This window comes from Amblyomma americanum, chromosome 8, assembly GCF_052857255.1.
Source record: "Amblyomma americanum isolate KBUSLIRL-KWMA chromosome 8, ASM5285725v1, whole genome shotgun sequence".
In the NCBI taxonomy this organism is placed as follows: domain Eukaryota; kingdom Metazoa; phylum Arthropoda; class Arachnida; order Ixodida; family Ixodidae; genus Amblyomma; species Amblyomma americanum.
Genome location: NC_135504.1, coordinates 32,828,680 through 32,844,842, shown reverse-complemented (window position 1 = coordinate 32,844,842; position 16,163 = coordinate 32,828,680). Strand labels below are relative to the sequence as shown.

Sequence of the window (16,163 nt, the reverse complement as noted above, 5' to 3'; positions counted from 1 at the left end):
CGCACAAGTCCGCCGCGGTGGCTCAGTGGTTAGGGCGCTCGGCTACTGATCCGGGGTTCCCGGGCTCGAACCCGAACGCGGCGGCTGCGATTTTATGAAGGCAAAACCCTAAGGCGCCCGCGTGCTGTGCGATGTCAGTGCACTTTAAAGATCCCAAGGTGGTCGAAATTATTCCGGAGCCCTCCACTACGACACTTCTTTCTTTTTTCACTCCCTCCTTTGTCCCTTCCCCTACGGCGCGGTTCAGGTGTCCAACGATATATGAGATAGATACTGCGCCATTTCCTTTCCCCCAAAACCAATTATTATTATTATTAGCTGTGGTAAGCGCATAATGGTAGTGGAAGTCAGTGCGCTTTCTCATGAAAAAAAGTGTTTCTTCGTTTCGGATTGAGAAAGCATGGTTACATTAGAAGGGAACAGCGTGCTCCGTTTACTTATGTACGCAACTGTACGACGGTTTACTATGTCGGGATATACTTCTTGCACTGTTTTCGGTAGCGCCCTTCGCAGAACCTTCCGCAGCAGTCACTACCACAGTTGAAGCAGTTGTGTGGCCAATATAAATTAAGTTTGGTTTGATACGAGCTTTTCAAGGCAATTTTTTTAAAGACTTGCGATAGTGTGGAGTATTTCTTGAAACAAAACCTAGCTGCATTGCTTTATTGGCAGAATTGCGGCTATTAACTTTCCGTTCTCTGCCCCTTCTGTAACCCCCGTACCGCATGAGACCTACCTGCGCTCTTAGAAGACATGACGGATGAGGGTGAATTTCCAAGTGAGCTCAACTATACTAGGGTACAACTCAAGAACGCAGCGACTTTGCACCGTCAAGGGATCCTCTTCCAGCCAGTGCCGTCGGCCAATTCTCCTGGCCCGTGCTAGCGTGACAATGCCGGGAGCGGCACCACAACGAAAAGAGGGAACTGTCCCTGATCTCAGAGAGGAGGGATTATCCCCTTTTATCTACCACTCCCTGCTTTGTCACGTTAGCAGGGTCATCAGAATCGGCCGACGCCACTGGCTGGAAGGGGGTCCTTTGAGGGAGGAAAACACGCTGCAGTCTTAAGTTGCATCCGACTGTAGGGTTCTAGCTGGATGATATGCTTACTGACCACCATGTGAAGGTGCCTGTTATTCGGCGTACGTGAACCAGTACTCTTCTTTCGCCTTTATTAAGCATGGAAGCGTTGTGCCTTTTCCGGTGGTGGCATGCAACAAAGTGGTGACGACTGCCCCGTTTGCAAAGATTCTTCCAGGAGGGTCTTCATTGACCCTCCTGCCAATAAGCTTACGTTGACAATAAGCTTACTGCTTATTCAGTGCCGTCATGAGCATGCGATAGAGTTATCCTGCCTCACATAGCTGTTTATATCATCTCCGCTCTGTTTCTGCGGTTCCGCCAAATGAAAAAGCTGTGCCACATCGGCTCGTACTCGCGACAGAAAAGTAAGAGTTTCGCAGACAACATCGCAGAACATGCTGAAATATGGCGCAGAACAAATTATGTGTTAAACGCGCTCCAAATACCGTGCCGAAAGGTCGAAACTGAAGGCATCTTTGAAGCGCTGGCATCGTGAAACTTTTGTGTATTAATTTTCGCTAGGAAGAAATTCGAATGGCAGTGAGTTATATGAACTTATAAACTCTGAAATTATCTGGATCCTGTTGACAACGCCCCGCATGAGCATTTAATGTTTACTGCGTAGATTCTCACGCAGAATGGCCTCTGATTGGCTGCGTTTCTGGAAGCGTTAACATTAGTTTGTCGGCCGTTAACGACTTCCGGCAATGTATGAGTACAAAGCAACGAGCATGCAGCAATGTTTTGCCTTTTGTTTCTAAACAGCGAACATTAAACACGGGAACCTCCGCGGCTGAATCCGACGTAAATTGGCCACTGCCCCGCTCATGAAGAATCTTTCATACACAATACTCATCTTCACGGTTCTGCACCCTCATATAATGGTTGTTGGCGCCGCGGTTATCGTGACGTCACCGGTTCACTTCCGAAGTGCGGAAAATGGGGCAGTAACTGGTGCTCCGTGCGAACGCATAAGAGCCCTCCGATCTCCGCGCGGCTTATGAAAGAAGTACACGTAATCCGTGGAATTTTCGTGGGTTTTGTCGCAGAAATGCAGGCTTGGCCTCCACCTCGAAATTTCTCAATACGTCTGGTGATTTTGTTTTAGTTCATTGGCTCGTAATGTACCGCTGGAACCAAACGATGAACGGGAACGAAGTCTATTGACAAGACATGCTTACACGGTTCAGTTACCGTGGGCCAGCTTGTACGTCAGAGGCGATGGATACTGCGAAAACAAAATGCTGCGAGACCAAGGGAATAAGCGAATGTGTGCCAAAAACTGCAGCGCCTATTGTTCAGGTAAAGAGCACTGCGTTAGGTAAATCAAAACGCCATCATGTCCCAAGGTGGCGATTTGATTTTTTTTATTTTGATACAGCGATCTACAACAAGATCATAGCAGGGTGGCTATACACATCAAACATACAAGCATATAAATAGACTCAAATTCTTAACATCTGCTGGAAGTTTTCAAACATTAGTAAATAATTCTCGGTAGCAACTCGCTGTTAAGGTTATTCCAGTCAGTATTTGGCCTTGGAAAAAATATGAATATTTAAAACAGTTATTCCGTGCGTCCAAAGGGGTTAATGTTAGAACATTCCTTCATTTCGTGTTATAACCTGAGGAATGGGCTAACAATTGGCCAGTATTCACCTTATAATGACCGTTTATGAGCTGGAAGAGAAATTTTAATCAGAAGACATGATTGTTCGCAGTCACTGGGCATAATCCACTGCTCGCTGACAAGGTGTACAGCCGTATGAATTAAAACAAACCTAGGTACCTTATGCTGCATTCGTTCACGTTAATTAATTTTGGTTAAAAGGAAAGAGTCCCACATAATTGCGGCATATTTCACGAACGGGTGAATAAGTGAATTGTAGGCTAAAAGAGGAACACTAGGCGTTGATGACTTCAGTGAGCGCTCAAGAAAACAGCTAACACAGAGAATATGCTACGACAGTATGTATGTATTTCGTCGACGAAAGATGGCTATTTACCCGCATATACCTATTCCAAAAAGCGACCAGGTTTTGTGGCGCAGATTTCAAACGGCCACAGTCTCAAGCTCTTTCTTTCCTTCTCTCAGTTATAACCCGCGGTAAAACCTCTCCTCACTGCCACTTGTGTCCTATCACCAGAGCCGACTTTAGTCACACCTTTCTGACCTGCCCGAACAAATCCAGTCCCTCGTGGCAAAGGTCAGGACACCAGGAGCCATGGGAGGCTGCTCTGCGCAGCTCGCTGCCGGAGATGTAGCTTCTGACAGTGTGCTGGGCCGAAGGGGTCGCCCGAGCACAAAAGTGCTCGGCCATCTAGAGCGGCCCGAAGGCCCGTCGTCGTCCTGATTCCTCTCCCCCCCCGCCCTCATCACTTGGTTATTTCCTGAATCATTACAGTTGTCACCAACCTACCTACCTACAGATTCAAAAATTTGTACTGTGTTACTTCAGGCAATGATATGTTGTCAGCATGATGCACAAATGAAGAGGCCCGTCCCTGTGTGTAATATTCAAAGGCTTTTTTTTTCAGAATTAATAGACATTAGAAACGGCCTTCGTCAGGTCGTTATTTAGACGCATCTGATCGCCAACTTCTGACACCCCCTGCTACGCTTGCCTTCTTTTGGAATCCACTCCGTTACCCTTAAGGACCAGCGGTTATCTTGCCTTCGCACTACATGCCCTGCCTAACGCGATTTCTTCTTCTTGATTTCGAATAGGATGTCATTAACCCGCGTATGTGGGCGCAACTGGCAAAAGACAGGGTTAATTGAAGAAACATGGGGGAGGCCTTTGCTCTGCAGTGGGTGTAGTCAGGCTTCTGTTGATGACGATCGTGAACTGAAGAGACCTCTTCGTATAAAATAAAGTCGTCTGCGTAAAGCTTCACGCGGACTGAAAGGCCAGCCACAATGTCAAAAAGAAATAACAGAAACAAAATTGGTCTCAAAATGAGTCCCTGGGGGGGGGGGGGGTGCAAGACTAAAACTGGGCACGGGTGTAGAAGTGTTGTTTAAGGTGACGAATTGGTGGGCTATGATCATTGTGTCTGGTCGTTTTTATTAATCCTAATTTGTGCATTACTTGTTATCACATACCTTGTCGTATGTTTTTCGAAGTGTCATGATTATAGCGTCCGTTTGTTTACCTCCATTTATAGACTGTGCGAAGTCGCACACTGTGTCAGTAAATGAGCGCTCGTAGGAAACCCGCGCCTGAAACTATGTATCAGAACATATGAAGAACCTTGCGCTCATCTGAGAAACCATATATATGTGAATTATCTACTCCATAATTTTTCATGATGCCGATGTCAGCGATACATATCACTAACTTTCGATGCGATCTGTATCATTGCGTGTACAAAGCAATGATAGTTGCTAACTCATCTTCAAAAACCTTTGATTCTTACTGTCAGGCCATCGACCTCTTCTTCAAAAGTGCTCTGTTTTGCGAGAATGTCACAGACAGACGAGGTCAGGGTGTTCTGACAAAAAATAAGCTGCTAGAGCATTTTCTTTTCTGACACGTCTAGGCCTGGTTCTTATTCGATATCACCACAATTTAAAAGATCTTCTTGGAAAGTAAATGTCGCTAACACATTCCTTATACGCAGTGGGCAGAGCAGCGGGAACAAAAAAAAATTGGTTGCTGCTAGGATAGCAATAGGCAGATAAGTAGTCACTAACATGCTCAATGAAGCAAATTGGATTGCTGAGTACTGTGCCTGATGTGCTGCTGCCAAGCCTGTTTGGTGCAAGCGGCGATGGAAACACCATTATATGGAGGACAGTGTCGCCGTGATGTGACATTCCAAAAGATGGCAGAGTCGTAGAAACGGTGACGCAAGGCACAATGAGGTCGTTGATCAAGCAAAGATCGCCACGTGCTGAAAGCTTGGAATGAAGTACTTACTCTCAGCTTGCCGGAAACGCGAAGCTATAATTCGCTTTTAATAAGTTGTAGGCGCAGAGTCTAACTCCTGTTTTATTTCTTTGACAATGCACTCGCAATTACGAGCTACATATCGCAGTTGAAAGGAAGACACAATCTGTGCAGAGTAAAGCGATAGCATGCCAGATACTTGAGGCACACAACATGACGCCAGGTAAGCACGGAGTATGTGTGAATGCCCCGTCTCCGCCTCCCATCGGCACAGAAAGCGAAGTGCGAAGTGAACGCTTGTGCAGAAACACAGCAAAAGTTGCAAGCACATCTTAATAGAGCAAAACCTGCTTCCTTCACTGGGAATCCTCCACTGTTGCATTTCTGTCTAGCTCCGCACTTCTATCAATGCTATAAGCACGTATCACTGTTAACCCTGTTGTGCAGCCGTGTGTGTTCGCTCCTCGGTGGATTTGCGATAAACCATATAAAATATTTCGGAGTGCATTACTTCTTTTCGTCTTGATTGCCCACCCATGAGTCCGACTTGCTTTCGAGCATCCTTGGAGAGACCGGGACGGCGCCATAAAAGGGGATATATTCAGTTTTACAATGAAACTACTTCCTGGTAGTGCGCTCAAGAATAGGTACCCCCCTTTAACTTCTCGTTCAGACATCGATGGATCGTTTCGGTTGCACGCTGATTCTGAAGAATGAAGCGTTCCTCAAAAATTTCGAAGTATAGAACCGAACGCGGAGTTGTCGAGCGGTACTTGATAGCAAAAAAAAAAAAAAAATTTCTAACTCCGAATCGACCCCCATGAAGCCGAACGCGATCATGTTCAAAGTAAATTAGCCTTCCCTCACAACACCACACGCACCGTTACGCTACACACGAATAATTGTGGAGCCTTTTCCTTTTTACACAAACCAACTGCTGACTCGACTGAGAAGCTCCTCTACCTTGACAGCCACTTCAAGAACCCTGTCATATGACTCGGCGCACCAACCACGGAGCAGTTGCAACTTTTCACATGTCATGACTGCAGCGCATCTGGCACTGCGCCAACCGCTCATCCGCCTTGACAACTGATGAGCGGTGTCTCCCTGTCGTTGGTTGATTGTGGTGTGACGTCACGAACTCTGTTGATAATAATAATTGGTTTTGGGGGGAAAGGAAATGGCGCAGTATCTGTCTCATATATCGTTGGACACCTGGACCGCGCCGTAAGGGAAGGGATAAAGGAGGGAGTGAAAGAAGAAAGGAAGAGAGAGGTGTCGTAGTGGAGGGCTCCGGAATAATTTCGACCACCTGGGGATCTTTAACGTGCACTGACATCGCACAGCACACGGGCGCCTTAGCGTTTTTCCTCCATAAAAACGCAGCCGCCGCGGTCGGGTTCGAACCCGGGAACTCCGGATCAGTAAACTCTGTTGACCGATCCTGATTTTTTTTTAAGGCGACAACATTAAAATGGACGTTCTGAAGGAAAACCCGTGCGCGTTGTACCACAAACTCTGTTGACCGATCCTGAATTTGTGGTACAACGCGCACGGGTTTTCCTTCAGAACGTCCGTTTTAATGTTGTCGCCTTAAAAAAAATCTGGTCTGACAGCGCAGCTTGAATGCTTCTTAATTTTAAGGAATAATTCTTGGACGGGTATGTGCGACATCACGTGGAATTCATTAGAAGCAGATATTAGAACGAAGGCTGCATCGAAATAAACGTTCTTAGTGGCGGTATTGTAGGGACCGTGCCTTTTTTCGCATCCTTGCCATTGTTCGAACTGAAACTTTTATTTTCGTTAAGCCACAGAGTCAGGTTTTGTAGGACCTGAAGCAGCATGCGGCATGAAAAATAAAAGAACGTTCGCAGACTCCGGTAGCAGATAGCTGTTTCAACAGCTGCTGAAACCACATGGCTACCGCCACCCGCTGATAGTTGGGGGAAAACATGGTGCTGCTACAGCGGGAGGTGCATTATCGGAAGTAATTTATTGCGCGGAAAAGAGATTATTGCGCAACTGTCACGTGAACCAATTGTCTGCAATGCCTAAAGATATGAAGGGCCTTGCATAGCATATCATATCCTCTATTGCGACGGGATGCGAGGCAGGCCTGCAATACTTGTTTCTATGAGAGCATGCATCTCGTAAATGTCTGCTGCCGGTAGCTAGCAATGTATAACGCTCACATATTTATGGGGACGTAAAGAGAGTAAAGAGTTTGCTGACTGAATTCAATCTTGCAGTCAATCAGCAATGCTTAGGTTGTTCATCACCCATTAAGCGTTCATTGCGAAGTATTCAGATCGTGACGGCATCTAGGAGCGTTTAACGATATACCATAGTATGATAAAGTGTTTCTGTGCCCCGAAAAGCGTACGAGACTGGCCGCCCTTTGTCGTCCTTGAAACCATGCATAGTAATCGCTTATTTATTCGCCGCCGTAAAAAAAGCAGAGGCTACCTGGTTACCGTACAATCTGCTTATTGGCCGCCTTTATTGCATGTGAGATGTAACAATGGTGTGCATTAGCAATAAAAAAACTCCAGTTCTCCGATGCCCTCATCATCGCACTCTCAGCAAACGTCACAAGAATTGGTTAGAGTTATTTCAAGGAAGGCAGGGTGCGTGGCGATGTTCGTGGAACCTAAACTTGTTCCCTGCTTTTTCAGGCTGCCAGGCGGGTACCGGTGCGGCCACTGATCTCTAGCAACGTGTTAATAGTGCATCGCTGAACCTCCTGCATGCACAGCACGACTCCACAGAATCGCTCGATCGCGTGCAAAACTTCGACGCCCATCCCGGAGTCCATGCCAAGGTCCACGAGACTGATGGTAGGGTTTATCGACGACGGGTCCTCGAAGCCTGCGGTACGTCAACGAAAAACAGTAATTTATTAAATGCTGCAAACTGAGGCTTCTGCTAAGACACAACAAAAAATCTCATGTGCTGTAAAGTGCATTCCATTTAACAGAAAGGGATTAGAAGATGCCTGTCCTGCAGTCGACGCTTTAGAGAATTTTTTGCTTGCCGGCCCAATCTTTCTAAAACAATTAAAGCGAGGCAGTTTTCTTGTTTTAACACTAAGTATTTTGTACAGTGAATGCGGCATTGAATTTTGTTTTGCTGTAATAAAGAACACCACTGCGAAGGTAGAACAGGGGAGATCAGCATAGGAGTACGTGGTTAGTGAGCATTGAACCGAACATTAATGCCTGCAGAATTATCTGCGAGTAGCCGCATTTTCTAGCTTGAGTGAAATAATCCTCATTCATTTTTCTTCTTGGGCCGGTTGGTGCATATCGATCTTTTAAAAAGTTTAGCGCAAATAGGGAGAGGCCACTAGAAAGACGGCACCCATACTTTGTCGTGGTTTGTCCCTGCTTGCGGTAGGACGTTTTATAGGATCGATTAAATAACAATGCCTAGTGCTTCTACACTACCAAAGCAGCGCTGAGTCTGGCGTATTCGATACCTACACTAGGAGCTTACCAATTATTTATCCCGTCTGTTTTATTTTGTTTTCTACCAAGAGTAGATTGGTTTCCAAGCCTCTCTGGCGGTCGCTCGGCGCCCACTTTTCTCATTTCACATCTATCGGGCTTTTATTTCGTATGATGTTCAGTTCTGGGCTATTCTAGCCGTCATAAGGTCGACGCTGGCGGCGCAACGACTATGGAACGAGGTAAGATCTAATGCATTGTAAACATTACTCAATTTGTATAGGAGATACACTGATCTTGCACAGACCACAAGCACACAGAGCAGCTAGGGCAGATTGGACAGGATCCGCCATAACCATAACCAGACCATAACCAGGCGGTGACTGCTTGTATTGCAAATTGCATGCGGCGAACATAGGATGACCTAAAGAATTGGGCAACTCAGTTTCTGTGACATAGGTGGTTGAGGGTGGTTAAGGACAAGTGCGCGGGTGATCAGCGATGAAGAACGCCTGGTGATTCGTCTTTATCGCCTTCTTACAATGCCCGCTGTGGACGGCGCTGCAGACTCCGATGACGGAGCGAAAAGCTGAGCATGGAGCTAAGAATACTCTGAAACAGCTGGTACGTACCAAGAATTCGTGCCACAGAATGGAGAAGCGCTTCCTCGGGATTATTTTCAGACGTGGAGTCTTCGTCTACCTCTTGGACATCATTACGGATGACAGTTTCACTCTGAAAGAAAGCAGAAGCATGCACTTGCAGTCATAAAGAAAAGCCTTTTAGACTGTGAGGCGGATATCCACCACCTGTTGTGGGTTTGCCCGACGCTGAAGCCGACGAGAATTCGGCACCTGGTGGCGGTGGGTCTCTCACCGCACAATCCGCATTCCTATATTGCCTGGACACAGGGTCCATATCATCGTTCACTACTTGATTTCATTAGATCATCCCACCTTTTTTCATTTATTTAAGCATCTTCCTCATCTCTCATTTCATAACCTCTATGCCCTGAGGCAATAAACATCGCTTGAAAAAGAAAAAAAAAAGCCTTTTAATGCGGAAGCATTTCTTGTCTTATGAGTGGCGTGTACAGAACCTGTTGAGTGTGGTGAACTGTCAATCATCCATTATAGAGAGAGTTAATAGAACAGTTCGATAAATAATTATGTAATAGCATGAACGAATATATAAATCACCAAAACGGTGTATTGAGTATTAATTAACTGAGCGAAATAATTAATCACCCATTTAATATACCGTTTGGTGGTTATGATTAGTTGATTTATTCAATTAGTCGACAAATAATTGATAATTTAATCTAATTGATGAATGAGTTAATGACTGAAATAAATAAATAACAATTCGTGTTAATCATAATCAATTAAGCCACCAACAAACGAATTGACGTAATGGTTTCAATTCATTCCATTATTGAATCACCTCACGCATTCATCGGTAATTAAGTCGAATTGAATAAAACATTAATGAATAAATTAATTATTGCTTTGATATTCTTACTAGACGCTCTGGCAACTGGACCCACGTCTTCGGATATGGTATAACTGGGGTTAGGGCGAACACGCGACTTACAAACGGCAAAGCCATAAAGAAACGAACACGCAGCAACATAATCGGCAGCAGTAAGAGAAATGTTTTCGCATTACTGCACCTAAGCAGACAGCTTAGGATTGCCTGCAGAGTTTAAGTCGTCCAGGTACAAAAAAGAAAAACATTTCTCGAGGGAAAATGACGCTGCAGGAATCTCTTAGTGACTTCGACTTGTTACCCAGTTTGTTCTCTACTTTTCTGCATGCGCTTTCTTTGTTCTTTTATTTTATCTACAATTCGTACACTTTCTTTGTTTAACGAAATAAGCCACTTCCACACGCACCCCGTGCACCTGATCACATTGAATAGGCTTCCTGGTTTTGGGATCGCGTGAGAAGGCAGAAATAGAGGTTTGGTCGAAAAACCCCTGTGTGGTTGTCCGTGGAAGATGCATGCTCTTGGCAACACATTTAGGGTAGCTACAATTACGTGAATAGGGGGTAGCCAGGAACACACAACGGCATGAAGGGCTTGAGCGCAAGTGATTCCTCATAAGTAAAAAAAAAGAGAAGGAATACTTTTGTATACAGAAGTAAAATTAATTTCAGGCAAAATAGCGATATATATATATATATATATATATATATATATATATATATATATATATATATATATATATATTAGCTGTTTTCTTTTTAAAATACATTTGTTTCTTATTTTTTGCTTATTGCGCCGCGCTTATCACTTATCAGCAGCATATCGGAATCAACGCGGTCGACGATACTCTTGCATTCAAAACTTAAGAAGACTAGTCGCTCTGGAGCACGGACTGTTGGGCGAGTTGGTGCATTGCAAACACGTACAAGCGCACAAAAAGATCTGATTAGGAAAGTGGGTGTGTCATGCGTCAGCGCACCATCTGGTGCACTGACAGCCAAAGAAATTAATTTTCTGAGTGTGGCCAACTGAGGTCGGTAGCGCGGTCAGATGACGTCATGCAGCAAGGTCGATTTAATGTGTGTCTCTGTCAATAAAGTTTTCAGTTGGAAGCAAGCGCCCGTGGTGTCTCAGTCTCCTACTTCGTGTCTTTGTGCGCTTGTACGTGTTTGTAGTCGCTCTGTTAGACGAGCCCAGAGTTCTACTTGCGGTTCGGCAATACCCACAAAGAGGTCGCGTCCCTCCGGCAAGGTAATGCAGTCCTTCCATCCGACGACGCCCCAGCGCTGTGAATGGTCCCAGGCTACCAGGTGGCCGATGCTTGGAGTGCCCCGGGGCACGGGCCAAGGAACCGGTGGGTACAGTGGCGAAAGGTCCATCTGAACGCCCAGGGTGTGCAGCTTTCCCAGGGAGCTCAGGAAGAAGGACAGGTTGTCCACGTTGCGTTTCATGAGGCCCACGACACTGGCCCGAGCGCCTGTACCGCGTCCTAGGACAGACTGTAGACATAGACAGGGTGGCAGTCCAAATAAAGGCCGTGAGAAGCAATATAATCTTCAATGAATAATGCTATCAACAATGCTTGTGCCGCGATTACTTGGTACACGTCACCCTTAAAGCCAGGACTAAGAGCCTACCATCATTGGTTTCCGCTATCCAAAGCATGGGTGACCAACACAGAACTGCGAAATAATGAACCGGGTAAAATGACATCACGGACTGTAGGATCGTATTTTCCGCAGTTCTTTTCGGGGTGCGCGTCTTCTCCTTTGTTAATTTTGCTTACCTTTGTGACGTCACGACGAATAGCCTGGCAGCGATGCCTGACGCCAGTTTCGGCAACAAAAGGCGCGAGCGATAGACGACAGATAGCAAAAAATGACTCAAGAAAAGAGGTACACAGGTGTGGCGGCCGCATTTTCTAAGGATCGTCTTCTGGGTTCGATCTTTTATCTTTCTGTATTCGGTTTCTGGCATTTGTAACATCACGGCTCGTGGATACGAATAACTCAGTCATCGACTCTTCTATCCGAGCGGTGGCTGACCGATCGTAGGAAAGAAAAAAGAAAGGATTGCAATAGTCATTGCCACAGTAGTCGCTTTCTATTTTCAACGCAACGCGTTCAAAACGCCTTGCAAATAACCTCGAACTAGTCAACTAAAGTTGGAAAGTAATCAGAAACTTGAATTGACTTATTTTGTGTGAGTTCAGTGCTCACAACCGTAAGAAAATCTACATAAAGTATGGAATAAGCAAGAGGGGCTGCCGTCCTGAAGATTTTTGACATCCCCCAGGCCAGTTTCTGTGCTGCTCAACCTCGGCCTCTTGTCATTTGTACCGTTGCCGTATGTATGTTAGCAAAGCGGATCGAAGATGAAAAATTATCTATTACACTTGAAATGCCGCATTTGAAGGGTGGTCAAGTGCAGATCACGCATGAAATTATTTCGTAGACTGACGATTTTTGGGTACATAATCGCAGTGAAGAATGACATCATCAGGTAAACTGGTAGATTTCCATGGCACTTCTTTACAAACTGAGCCGCCTATACAATTCCGTCCCGCGGCAGCAGAGTTTTGGTAAAAATGTGGCCGAGAGCCATGCGAACTGAGGTTTTTGTGCTCGTAATAAAGCCGAAATCTTGCTGAAGGTTATTGAAAAAAATGAGCAGATCATGCGTTCGTCTTTTCACGGGCCTGAGAAAGCGTTCTTGCAACTTTGTAAAACAGAAAACATGATACTGAAAAAAACAGCGCACACAATACAGGGACGAAGAAAGGAAACGACAACACGAGCGCTTCGTCCCTGTATAGTGTGCGCTGATTTTTCAGTATGAGTACACACCAACTCGCCCAGTCTTCTACTTTGAGAAAACATGACTTTGTCAGTTACGTGGATAACAAGAAATTCGTCCGATGCTTTCAATGTGCATAACAATTCAGAACAACGAAAGCCTAATTTAAACCACAAATTTAAGCGTTCCTCGAAATTAAAATGCGCAACACTCTTTTACAAGTCACGGCGTCCAGCGTCATCAAAGTTTTATGGAATATCAAACCAATTCCAACAAAAATTGCTTCTATACTAGTAGTTATTTGCCAATCGTAAAGAAAAATTTAGCAATCAGAGGAGTTAGAAGTGTCCAAGAAATCATCACACACGAGCCAACGAATTTGATCAGCAGGAATCGCTGGATAATATCCTCTAATGATTACACATAACTATGTATGCAGTTAGAACAATGTTAGGTATATTCAAGGCAACTCCACGGTACACAACTGCTGGATTCGCAAAACCTGTCCGATCATTAAAGAATGACTAAGCGCCTACTATGATTAAGGCGAACACTACCTGCAGCAGACAGTGGGGCGCAATCTCCACCACGATTGCGTGCGGTGGCACATGCCGCAGGGCCTCACAGAAGAGCACTGGATTCAGGAAGTTGTTGACGAAGTAGTCGGATGAGCACTGGTTGACGGCGGCCTCGTTCCAGCGACTCTCTGGAACCGACGAACTCACCCAACGCTTGGTGCGAGGCTTAGCTTCTGGAAGCACCTGTGGCATGGTTAAGCAAGCATTGTGCACTAAGTGTAGGTGCCGATAATCACATGCTTCTGAGGTTATCGGCAATACCACCTGATTACTTCACTGATTGCCAGCATTGAGGAAGCTTCTGCGCCTGACTGCGCTTGCGTACATGCCCAAGAACTCTTCACGCTTCTGAACATGGCATCAACTGTTTTTATGCGTTTGAACATAACTGTATTAACCTCCTAACTCAAAGCCATGGTTGTCGTTTTTGCTAAATGATTCGTGGTACTTTGATCTTATGCACTTCCATGTGGCAGAGATTTAGAGGAGTGATTTTCTCCAGAAGTTACAAGCGTGCAAGATATATCAATAGTTTTAACTAATAATAATAATAAAATCGGTTTTTGGGGAAAGGAAATGGCGCAGCATCTGTCTCATATGTCGTTGGACACCTGAACCGCGCCGTAAGGGAAGGTATAAAGGAGGGAGTGAAAGGAGAAAGGAAGAAAGAGGTGCCGTAGTGGAGGGCTCCGGAATTGTTTTTGGCACAACATGGCATGCGCAGTAGAACACGTTCCAGGGCAAGTTGTGCGCTTCATCTATTTAAGCTATGGCATGTGCAGAAGATGGTGGTCACGTGCTCCACCCCAGTGGCCAAATTTCATCCTCACCAGGCGGCAGTAATTGCCGTTACTCATGATTGAGGTTTGTTTGCTTTGGTTTATGAAGGTTTAACGTCCGAAAGCGACTCGGGATATGAGGGACGGCGCAGTGAAGGGCTCCAGAAATTTCGACCACCTGGGGTTCTTGAACGTGCACTGACATCGCACAGTACACGGGCCTCTAGAATTTCGCCTCTATCAAAATTCGTCCACCCGGGATCGAACCCGCGTCTTTCGAGTCAGCAGCCCAGCGCCATAACCACTGAGCCAACGCGGCGGCGGAATGACGTTTGTCATGACTTGTAAGATATTATTGGCAAACGGGATTTTCCATAGAGAACCGTAACCAGCTTAGGCCGAGTTACAAAACAACAAACTCAATGCTTTTTTGGTTATATTTTGTTACCGCTACAGATAATGCAACCAGTAACTGCTCCATACTAGGTGGATGCTTTAGTAATGCGTTACTGGTGCAGTGGCCCTGGGAGAACTTGGTCAATGAAAACAATGAAATCTCGCATTCTTATCGACAATAATGTCTCCTAGAATTTGCCTATAGTCGAAGGATTTTGAGAAGATCGCTGATTGAATAAAGGCATTCGTGAAGTAAGATACAGGCCCAACTAATGTTCACCTTGCTGAAGTTTTACCTGCATCAAGGTGAAAGGTCGAGTTCGTTGGCGACAACAGTCTTCTCGAAGATGAAGCAGCGTGGAAACGTAAGAAATAAGTTAAGAAGGAGCACATGCGTGTGTACGGCGTTGTATAATACGTAATGCTAAAGCGCTGATGTGAGAGTTTACGTTTTTACCTTTTTGTACTCTTCTCTTAAAGCCGGAGCCACGCTGCTTATCAGCTTGCTGTGGAAAGCCACGCCCATGCTGTCCACCTTACGGGCAAACACGTTCTCAGCTGTGAGCGCTTCGACCAGCTTGGCCACGGCCTGGGCTGGTCCAGACACGGTGACCGAGTCCACCGCGTTGTGACACGCAGGTTGCACTCCGTCGGAACACCGCTTCTGAGCCTCTTCCCATGATAGCCCTGCAACCACGATCTTAGTTTGAGACCCTCGGGCACTAACAGCCCGAAGGCCGTGTATCGCGCACCGCCTTAGTTCTGCCATAGGCGCCTCAGTTTCGCAGGTGATTACAGAATAGACTCTGGTGTCATTACCAGATCACGACACAGGGGAGTGTAGTTGGGATGAGATGATGATCTGAAACATGTCTGAATATCTCAATATATGCGCATCAGCTGTGGTGCTTTACAGAGCACAGGAAGCGTAACCTAAAGGATTGTTAAGTTTATGCGAACGTTTTGGGCCGCATATGCATGTTGAGGGCAAGTGTTGCTTTTCAACGGGAGTACACATATGGTTAACTAGTCAGTATGGATAAGAAACTGCTTTTCGGTAGTTTATTACGTCGCTGTCCACAGTACGATCGCTAGATTCTGTTCCTAGTGTTTAATTATAACAAGCGATACTAAATACAACATTAAGCTTTCAAACATTACTACAAGCTCGTTGTTTCTACTGGGACTCGGTGTGAGGCCTTGGCTACCGACATGGCTACATTAAACAGAAATAGTGATAGGACAGAGCCCTGCGGCACGCCCATGTCCACCGGGCGAGGCTTGGAGAGCTTACCCCCTACTCGTACGCGCATGGTGCGCCCCCTCAGGAAACCATGAACGTATCGCAAAAGGCGCCCGCTCACACTGGCCCCCTCAAGCATGCACCGCGAGGATTGGTGCGCGCTGAACGTTGTCAAAAGCGCCCGAGACGTCCAGTAGTAGCAGCAGCGCAACCTGGCCTGCCGCCCTGGCATGCTCCAGCGCTGTAACAACGTCCGATATAGAATCAGCCGTGCACCGCATCCCACGGAAACCCGTCTGCCGCTCATCAAACAAATCAGCCTCCGCAGCCCGCTCGTTCAGACGCTGTAACGCCATATGCTCCATGAGCTTACCTGCCGCCGATGTTAATGCCACTGGCCGGTATCCGCTCAGCTCCGTAGGCGGGCGCCTTGCCTTTCGATTGGGACAAACGACCG

At 46.0% G+C, this 16,163-nt stretch overlaps 1 protein-coding gene across 1 annotated transcript; it reads right to left on the bottom strand.

Moving 5' to 3' along the window:
• Positions 1 to 7,237: 7,237 nt before the first annotated feature.
• Positions 7,238 to 15,243, bottom strand: LOC144100197 (fatty acid synthase-like). Its single transcript, XM_077633212.1, has 5 exons — positions 14,921 to 15,243; positions 13,268 to 13,471; positions 11,141 to 11,413; positions 9,059 to 9,161; positions 7,238 to 7,848 (listed from the first exon to the last, which is right to left on the bottom strand). Exons 1-5 carry the CDS (start codon positions 15,230 to 15,232, stop codon positions 7,652 to 7,654), a joined length of 1,089 nt encoding a protein of 362 aa, XP_077489338.1. The 5' UTR covers positions 15,233 to 15,243; the 3' UTR covers positions 7,238 to 7,651.
• Positions 15,244 to 16,163: the final 920 nt, after the last annotated feature.